This window comes from Lactuca sativa, chromosome 5, assembly GCF_002870075.4.
Source record: "Lactuca sativa cultivar Salinas chromosome 5, Lsat_Salinas_v11, whole genome shotgun sequence".
In the NCBI taxonomy this organism is placed as follows: domain Eukaryota; kingdom Viridiplantae; phylum Streptophyta; class Magnoliopsida; order Asterales; family Asteraceae; genus Lactuca; species Lactuca sativa.
In genome coordinates this window covers 277,130,974-277,141,339 of record NC_056627.2, presented here as the reverse complement: position 1 = coordinate 277,141,339, position 10,366 = coordinate 277,130,974, and the positions used below count along the sequence as shown (strand labels likewise).

The 10,366-nt window shown below is 32.7% G+C and overlaps 1 protein-coding gene and 1 long non-coding RNA gene across 3 annotated transcripts; one reads left to right on the top strand and one right to left on the bottom strand.

The window, feature by feature from the left end:
- Window positions 1–1,184: 1,184 nt before the first annotated feature.
- On the bottom strand, window positions 1,185–3,077 carry LOC111893386 (uncharacterized). 2 transcript variants are annotated; one of them, XR_002850865.3, is made up of 3 exons: window positions 2,562–3,077; window positions 1,750–2,410; window positions 1,185–1,669 (listed from the first exon to the last, which is right to left on the bottom strand). It is a non-coding gene; the product is annotated as an uncharacterized LOC111893386 (long non-coding RNA). The 2 variants fall into 2 exon arrangements; XR_006192901.2 differs by having other exon boundaries at window positions 1,185–1,554.
- A 713-nt stretch (window positions 3,078–3,790) lies between these two features.
- LOC111893366 (tyrosine--tRNA ligase 1, cytoplasmic) lies at window positions 3,791–6,603 on the top strand. The gene is made up of 11 exons (XM_052771678.1): window positions 3,791–3,815; window positions 3,937–4,099; window positions 4,541–4,688; window positions 4,822–5,111; window positions 5,183–5,279; window positions 5,377–5,482; window positions 5,593–5,675; window positions 5,804–5,949; window positions 6,040–6,145; window positions 6,262–6,321; window positions 6,453–6,603. Exons 1-11 carry the CDS (start codon window positions 3,806–3,808, stop codon window positions 6,471–6,473), a joined length of 1,230 nt encoding a protein of 409 aa, XP_052627638.1. The 5' UTR covers window positions 3,791–3,805; the 3' UTR covers window positions 6,474–6,603.
- Window positions 6,604–10,366: the final 3,763 nt, after the last annotated feature.

Sequence of the window (10,366 nt, the reverse complement as noted above, 5' to 3'; positions counted from 1 at the left end):
TGGGTTGTCTGGTCTTTGTGTATGAAGAGATGGTTAAGTCTTGGCCAACCTAGTTTAAGCCCAGCTAGTTAGGGGTTATGTTGTATACATTTAAGGGGGTTAGGTTGTATATGCTTTAAAGACATAGCAACACTACCTAGCCTATGACTACCCGTGACTAAACTGGGTTAGACCAAACTTAATCTAACTGTTCATTGACTGTCGGAGCCTGATCCTATGACACAATCCCTGAGACAGTTCTTGTCCAATATTATCAAAACGGGTAAGAAACTTTCATTTTTGTCTATATTTAGGTAACTATGTTTTTTTTCGTACACATTTAACTAATAAATTTGTTTGACCTGTTCATAATAGGGTAATATTACTGTAATTATCAGTCATATTCCTCTATTTTGAACAGGCCAAACAATTCAATGGTCAAATACGAACAAAAAAAACAATGTTACATAACGTGGACAAAGACCAAAGTTCGTTACTTTTCTAAGTCATTAACTCTAAATTAAACTATACTTTGGGCCTAGGTGTGCCTTTTTTGTTTCAAGTGTGAATGGTAGATTTCTATACTAACATATGAGATATAAACATTTTTTTCTTAAATATTAAAATTGAAAATAGCTACAGAGCATATTATTTTAAAATAATATCTTATGGTGGTTTATTCTTATGTTTTAAACTATCATATGTTTAATTTTTTTTTTCCAATAAATTAGACTATAATAAACAAAATATTATAACTACATGCATATAACATTAAATAATAAAAGACAATTATTCTAAGATAACGTTTTGTTTTTAATTTTTTAAATATGGTAAACTCTCTAATATATATAATTGCATTATTATAAAAAAAAATTGTATATTAGACAAGATCTTATGATTCCGATGCGATTTTATGATTGCAATTTGACGAAATAGAAAACGATTCTAGATAAAATCTCGATTTTAATAACCTTGTATACAACTAGATGAGAAGCCCATGCTTCGCATGGGTCAAAAGTTTCGTTCTTTTATAGCGTTCAAAATTACAAAGGAAGGCACATATAGAAGTTGGTTGCTGCTTATATTATATTAAAAGTTAATACGGTATACATGGCCAAAGACACTGATAACATGATGCAATTTCTAATAATTAATGATTCTAAAAACTACGAAATTCATAATACCAAGTTTTTGTGCGACAACAATCAAACAAATTACCAAAACTGCCCTTTTGCATAAAGGGTTTACTACTGCTATCAGAATTACGACTTTCTATTTTCAACAACTCTATGTGAACTCTAAATACCCTAAGATTCATTCAACAACTTCATGATGCACATTTTTTAAATTAAAATACATTAATGAAAAAAAACCAAAAAAATACACGCGAATTTTCATGATGATTTCTCATCTTGTCTTTGCAATGGTCAACCTGATTTTAGTGGGACATTATTTTAATGTTTTTTACCTGAGCATCCATTTCTGGTCAATCTTTGGTGCCAGACTCCTCAGAAACAAAATGTACAAATTGATATCCTTTTCAGTTCCAACTCTTGTCATCACATATAAGCTTAACTACAATGGACCGGTTCATAAGATCAAGTCAAAATCCAATATAATGAAGGTATTTTAGCGAAAAAGAACTAATAAAATTTAATGCCCTATGTCACCACTATAGACTACGAAATTCCTGAAATAAGATGAAATGATTTAACCATATAATAGAAAATAATTAAAGAAACTCGATATCATCAGTATAAAAGCACTTACATGGGTCTCTTGCCATGTCGACATGTCCGGTGACCGGAGCTCAGATATCTCTGGTTAGCTAGTTAAACACACCCACCAGCCACCACCGATCTTTCAGGTGACAACCGAGAGCTAGAAGTTACAGTGGTGGTGGTCGAGCAGGAATAGAGTGGATCAAATGGTTGACATCAAACCTTAGCTTCCACTATTGAAAAACAGATGGTAGAGACAAAATCAGTATCCACTGCCATTTCATACACAGAAAGAGTGAAAGACAAATTAATGGGATGTTAAAAAGCAAACTCCAATCAATGTGAGACATATTCTAAAATAGAAACAAATGCATTTATTATGAGATGGTTATGCGTATAAGAACAAAGGAATAGCAAAAAAGAAAGACCAATGAAGGTCGATATTTACAGACAAGCTTCTGGTATGCCAATTACAGGAAGAGAACATATTTAATGAAGTGCATCAACAAATACCGAATGCAAAATTTCCTTTAGATACGGGGCAAGGATTATTTTTATTCAAAAATAAACTGTTAGCAACATAAAATTGGACAAAATATCCATGGACAATAAAAGAAGATGTTGCAGAAAACCCGATGTAGAAGAAAAATAACTATGTTCCTGCTATCTCCAGCCATAATTCGGTGACCTCAATTGCCTCGGACTGGTATCTACAGCGCATAACACAAAAATAGAAAATCATTTGCAAAAAACGAAAAAACCATCCCGCAAAGGGAAAAAAATTGGATACTAATTAAGCCCAAATTGGAAGAATCATGTTGGCTTTAGAGAAAATTGAGAAGGTAAGGGAAAAAAATAGACCTTCCATAGCCAACGACTGTTCCTCCGAACGCTGGAGATGGAGACGGGGACGGTCGCCATAGGGTAAAAATTAGTTGGTCTGCCGCCTTTCTTGCAAAACTCATCATTTTCTTCTCCAGCGGACTGTCGCAAGAAGGGGAAAGTGGAAGTAGTCCGTCATCAGGAAAGCTTCAAATACAATCGACGGCAACTGTTGAAAGATCGGTGAAGAGGCATAACTGAGTAGACATCGTGTAGAAGCAGCAGATTGGGTGTTCATAAGGGTGAGGAAGTAATGAAGGGAAAGGAACGAAAAGGAAAGCAGAGTCGGTGAAAGGGACGGCGAGAAGCGGTGGGCAATGACGTTGAATACAAACGAACAAAACAGGGACAACAATGGTTAAAGAAGAACACAAAAACAGAAACGTGAAATAGAAAAAGAAGAGAGAGAAGTTACCTATCGAAAGAAAGAACGAGAACAAAAAGAAACAATGGTGAACATCGAACCCAAAAGAAAGAGAGAAGAAGAACACGTGGACAACAAACGACAGGAAAGAACACACGTAGCAAATTTAAACGCAAGTCAGCATTCTACGTTGACAAAAGGCTTAACAGATAAATTACAGGAACGATAAATAAACAGAAGTACAGGGGGATAAACAATAATTTAGAAATAACGAAAGAAATCTATACTAATAAATAAAACTCATTTTCTGCCACATGTCATGTCCTCATTGATTTGGACACATGACATTTTAATAGATTTTTAGAATTTATTTATTTCCACGTGTAATTTTCTGATTTGTTCACATATCATAACTTATTTCGGTTATAATATTGAAAGAAATAAATGTTTCCTTGAAAAACAATTGATATATTTATAATGAAATAAATGTCATAATTAATGAGAGCTCTAAAATTGATATTTATATTAAATTTAATGTTTAAATATTGATATTAAATTTGTATTTTTAATAAATCCGTATAGTATACGGGTCTTACACCTAGTAAAGAACATAAAAATAGAAGGACCATATATGCCAAAAAAGGAGGCAGAACACTGTAGCTAAAATGCAAGAATTTTAATATATAGTATAATCTCACTTCAGCCACCTTAACTTATCTACCCTCTCCTTATGTGCATAGAAAACCATCAAAAAAAATACCCGAAGGCTGTTGTGACGAGATTGATGGAACTAGATGGCACCGATGGCGCCGCCTGACAAGGCAGAGGGTTGCAGGTAGCGGGAGTGTTCGGAGGGAAAATGGGCCGGCGTATGTAATAGAAAAGAGATCTTAATTTTTAATAAATGGGCCGAATGCCCAAATAAAAAACTGGGCCATTTGTCAACCCAATAGAATAACCAGTTGTTTGATTGTTTGTTTATAAAAACAGTTGCTACTTCCGCAGTGAACCCTAGATTTTGGTGTCTACTCCGACCTGCGACTGAGAGAGAGAGAAATAGAGACATGTCAATGGAGAATCCTCCAGCGAAAGAAGTTGAATCTTTATCGCTGACTGCGAGGGATGGTTTGAATCCGTCGAATTCTACCACAGAGTAAGTCTCATCTCTAATTTACACACTGAAGGTGATTTTTGTTATATATTGGACTTAAGTGTGTTAAAAGTCAGTTTTCATGGATTATGACTAAATTCGACCTGACACTGTGAATTGTTTTCTACACTTTGGAGTTTCGGTGCAATGAACAATAACTTGTACTGGATTCTTCTCCATGCACCCCAAGAGAACTGATCGTTGTTATGATTAACATCAGCGTAATGATTAGTGCCTTAGGTGTTTTAGTACTTGATACAAACTTATTTACCATTAAAACGCTATGCATTGTTAAAGGTCATATGATTAGCAAAATCGAAGAGAATGTAAAGCATTGTTTTCAAATAATTGTAGTTTATGAGGATCTATTTATTGCCAATCATGTGTTTACGTATTTAAGGACAAATGTCATCCAGTTGAATGAGTTTTGTGTTCTATATATAGGATGAGCGTTGAAGAAAAATATAGGATTGTGAGGAGCATTGGTGAAGAATGCATCCAGGAGGAAGAACTCTTGAATCTTCTTACCAAAAAGCCCCAACCCATCTGCTACGATGGGTTTGAACCCTCTGGCAGAATGCATATTGCTCAGGTATGTAATCAGAAACTTCACTGGATTTGTTTATCCTTTTGGATACATAAGTATTGAGATTACAAAAAACAATATAAAGAAGGTTTGTTTAAACTTCTCAATAAACTCATGTTCTATGTTTCTTGCGAAACAGGGTGTTATGAAGACAATTAATGTTAACAAACTCACTTCTGCTGGTTGCAAAGTAAAGATTTGGATAGCAGACTGGTTTGCTCAATTAAACAACAAAATGGGTGGAGATTTAAACAAAATTCAAACAGTTGGACACTACTTGATTGAGATATGGAAAGCTGCAGGCATGAATTTGGAAGATGGTAAAGTAGAATTTATTTGGTCTTCCGAAGAAATTAATTCAAGGGCATATGAATACTGGCCAATAGTCATGGATATTGCTAGAAGAAACAAACTTCCTAGAATAATGAGGTAGAATAATTTTAAATTTGTTAATTTATATAATTATATATATCCTAGTTTTATTATCTCAATGGTTGTAGGTGTTGTCAGATTATGGGCCGAAGTGAGCAGGATGAATTGACTGCAGCCCAAATCTTCTACCCATGCATGCAATGTGCTGATATATTTTTCCTCAAGGTTCTTGTTTAATTAATCTTTTTACAAAGGGTAAAATAGTCATTTTATAGTTTATGATTTTATTTAGGTATTAAAAAATATCTGTTCAATTGAATAGGCTGATATCTGTCAACTAGGCATGGATCAACGAAAAGTGAATGTTCTTGCTAGGGAGTATTGTGATGACATCAAAAGAAAAAACAAGCCAATCATTTTATCTCATCGTAAGGGCAAAGTTGTAAATTTGACATGTCAAAATATAATGGTGTTTTTTTTTTGTGGTAGTTTGCGTCTTTAGTTAACATGATTGTTGTTTGTTGCTTTTACTGTGAAGATATGCTTCCTGGTTTGTTACAAGGACAAGAAAAGATGTCAAAATCTGATTCTTCTTCTGCTATTTTTATGGAGGATGAAGAGGTAAAATTTCCCCAATTTATATATATATATATATATATATATATATATATATATATATATATATATATATATATATATATAAGAGTAAATTTTAATTTTAATTTGTATGAATGATGAATTTGTGACAGGCTGAGGTTAATTTAAAGATAAAGAAAGCATATTGTCCACCGAATATTGTTGATGGGAATCCATGTCTTGAGTACATTAAATACATTGTATTCCCTTGGTTTAATGAGTTCAAGGTTGAAAGGAAAGAGGAAAACGGAGGTGAAAAGTGAGTTTTTTTTTTTTTTTTTTTTTTTTTTTCTTTTAAATTTGTTTATAAATTATTTATATTGATGATATTTTTCTTGAACAAAATCAGGGTTTATACCAGTTATGAAGAATTAATTGCTGCTTATGAAAAAGGGGAGTTGCATCCTGCGGATTTGAAACCTGCACTATCCAAATCTTTGAATAGGATCTTACAGGTATATTTATATATATTACTTAATCAGGAGGGCATTTACGTCTTTTGCAATGACAACTATTTTGATTTCAAGATTTTTAGACTTTGACATGAGTTGTGTGTGTGTGTGTGTTGTAGCCTGTGCGTGACCATTTCAAGAATGATGAGAAGGCCAAGGCTCTGTTGAAGAGGGTTAAGGTATGTTTTGTTCTGTTTTTCTAAATTATTCATGCTAAAATTAATAATGCATAGAGTATCTTAATTTGTTTTAATTATAAAAATAATTATTATTTTAATTTTAATATTTTTTGTGGTTCAATGCAATGCAGGCTTTCAAAGTTACAAGATGATGGAAGTATTTTAGTCAATGGGAAGATGGGAGTTGATTCGTATTTTTGTTTCATTGTATTTAATGAATTTAGATAGATTGATCGAATTTTCTTGCACATATTTATGCATTTTATATTATTATATTTTGCATGAGCTACTACTTAATTACCTTTTGGAAAGTCATTACATAGAAAGAAATAATATTCCTTGTATATTTGTCTGGAGTTTTTTTTTTTTTTTTTTTTAAAAAAAAAGCTTGTTTTTACGAAAATTATTTACCAATTACGTTTTCAAACTTATTTACCTTTTAATTGTCCTATAATTAAAAAATAATCTAGAGTCCTCTCGTGTTGGTCGACACAAATGTGAAGGATCAAATGATCGATACAGTTATTTTATACAACTTAAAAACATTTTCTTTCCGAAATTGTAATATTTGTTCTTCCGTTGACATGTGAACTTGAGATGATAAACTCCACTTCTACTTGGTTCTATTGGTTCTGTTATACGGTTCGTCTCAACTCTCAAGTTAATCTTTGCCTTAGGTCGGAGTGTGGATGCAGAAAGCTTTCGTCATATTTTGTCTCTCACGTCATCTTTTCTTTCATTTTTCTTTTCCTTATTATAAGTGTGTGGGGAAAGGTTCCTTTATTTTTTATTTTTAAATAAAAATAATTGATTTTTATGATTTATATTTTTTTTAAATGAGTAATAAATATAAAATTAATTAAAAAAACTACATTAATTAAAATAAAAATTACATAAAAACCTAAGATTTAAATAACTAGAAAAAAAAACAAACAACAATCTAGGGAAAATATTTTTGTATAATCCGCTTATTTTTCTTTAAAATGAGCTTCAAAGTTGGTCCCGAAAAATGGTCAATGTTTTCCATCAACAACCTTATATCTTTCATTTCTTCTCTCTCCGCACGCTCATTTTTTGCTTCTTTTTGTTTCTTTGTCGAACGCCAAACGTACAATGAAATTAAGATTATATACATTAAATGTCTTTGTCATTTTTTGTATTTGGTCTGCGTCTATGCTGAAATCCAATGTACCCAAAGAAGTCCCATTTCCCTTCCTTTTTGCTTTATCCCTACCCATCGGTCGGACAATTTCTTCTAGTTGGAGTTCGTCCTCGTCAATAAAATCTAGATCGACTCGAACATCGGAGGAAGTTGTGTAACCACTAGAGTCCATTTTTGTTCGCATTGATTGTTGTACTCCAAGTATTACTATTGCTCATATTTTTTTTGCCTAGGATTTTTCAACAATCGTGCCACTTGAATGACTTTCCCATTTCCTCTCGAAAAAAAATGCAAAGCTTCCTGAAGTATTTCTTCATCTTCTTGGCCGCTTTTCCGTTGGGTTTTTAGGTTGTAAAACCCATTCATTTTTTAAACAGACTTCATTATTTTTTAAAACTTTGAATTCAAGTGATGATTGGTATAATACTCGTAACATTTTCTCATCTCCTTACGAAACCTCTCAAAAATGCGAAACCAAAAATGATCCCCCGGTTGTACATTTTCCGTCGCCGAATCCTCTGAAATGTCAACCCAAGCTTTTACCAAAAATCTCTTCTTGTGGAGTCCATGGTTGAAGCTTCTGTCTTCCCGGTTGTGCGATACCCTCCTTCACTTGTTTTCCTTTGCGGCGTTGGGGTGTGGTGTGGGTTGAGTTTCCTGTATCATATCCTCATCCGACTCATCGAAGATTTAGTATTGTTGTTGAGATTGAGAAGGTTGTGTTTGGGTTTGGGTTTGAGATTGAAAGAGTGAGATTTGAGTTTGGGGTTGATTTGGCGAAAGTTGATCGGGAAAAACAACAAAGTTTGATAGCATATTTGAAGTAACATTTGGAACTTGCATCCGGTAAAATTGCATAATATTTTGGTATTGGAATTGTAGTGGAGATTCAATAGGAGCATCGAGTTGTGGATGATAAACCCCTTGAGATGCATCGATAGCGAAAATGTTTTGAGTTGAAGTGTTTGAACTCGAAACATTGGTTTTTTTTCCCTTCTATCGGAGTTTGAGGTTTGGTTGTCGGGATTCATTTTTTTTGAAGAAAGTAGAGATAAAATGATAGGAGGTGTGAGTTTGAAGGTTAAAGTGTGTATATTTATAGATTTTGTAGAGGTTAAAAGTAATATATATATATATATATATATATATATATATATATATATATATATATATATATATATATATATATATATATATATATATTATAAAATTCAACGTGATTAAGATAATTTACAACAAACTAAACTAACAACATAGATAAAGAAATTTGATGGAGAAGAAGATCTAGAAAAGATATGAGATATTTTATATCTTGTGAAATTGTATCGTCATATCTTTACAAGAGCATGTTATTTATACTATAAAAATTATCTATCATATGTCATGTAAATAGTATGATATGATAGCTTTCATCAATTCACCAATTATTGGTGTCATTCACAATAATTTACAACACTCCCCCTTAGATGACACCATTTCTGATTTAGAGTTCAGTTTTGAAGTACTGCCTCATTAAAAACCTTGCTAAAAAAAACCCAATGGGAAAAAACTTTACTGAAGGGAAAAAGAATGCAATGTATAGTTGACTCCCCCTTATTTAGACATCTGTTACATTATATTCTATGCACATGTCGCATTCCAATGCCATGTACATGTTTCCTGAAGATTGCAGTAGGAAGTGCCTTCGTAAAAAGGTCTGTTACATTGTTGCTGGATTGAACATATTTGATTTCAACTTGATGATTCTTTATAAGCTCTTGAGTGTACTCAAAAAACTTTGGAGGTATATGTTTTGTCCTGTCGCTCTTGATATATCCTTCTTTCATTTGAGTGACACATGTTGAGTTATCTTCATATATTAAATTTTGACCTATATCTTTTTCAAGTCCACATGAAGTTAAAACTAGTTGTGTCATCGATCTTAACCATGTACATTCTCTACTAGCTTCATTTAGTGCAATTACTTCTGCATGATTTGAGGATGTGGCAACATGTGTTTACTTTTGAGAACGCCAGGAAATTGCAGTACCTCCATTCATGAATAAGTGTCAAGTTTGAGATCTAGCTTTATGAGGATCAGACAAATAACTTGCATCTGCATAATCAATCAAGCCTTGTTTTGAATTGTTAGGATAAAATAATCCTAAATCACTAGTTCCTCGAAGGTATCGAAAAATATGTTTGATTCCATTCCAATGTCTTTTTGTTGGGGCCGAACTAAATCTTGCTAGCAAGTTTACAACAAAAGAAATGTTAGGTCTAGTACAATTGGTAAGATACATAAGAGCTCTAATTGCATTAAGGTATGGTACTTCTGGACCAAGGGCTTCTTCATTTTCTCCGTATGGAAGAAATGGATCCTTGTCAATATTTAATAATCTAACAACCATTGGAGTGCTTAAAGGATTAGCATTGTCCATATTGAAACATCTCAAGACTCTTTCTGTGTAATTTGATTGATGTACAAGTATTCCGTTAGGCATATGCTCAATCTGTAAACCAAGACAATATTTGGTTTTTCCAAGATCTTTCATTTCAAACTCTTTCTTTAAAAGTTCAACCACTTCAAGGATTTCTTTATCCGTTCCAATGATGTTTAGATCATCAATATAGACTGCTATGATCACATAGCCAGATGTTGTTTTCTTAATAAATACACATGGACAAATAGTGTTATTTTTATAACCTTTACTTGTCAAATAATCGCTCAAACGATTGTACCACATGCCCAGGTTACTTCAACCCATACAAAGATCTTTGTAATTTTATAGAATACATTTCTTTGTGTTTTGCACTTAATGCTTCGGGCATTTTAAATCCTTCAGGGATTTTCATATAGATATCACTATCAAGTGATCCATACAAGTAAGTTGTAACTACATC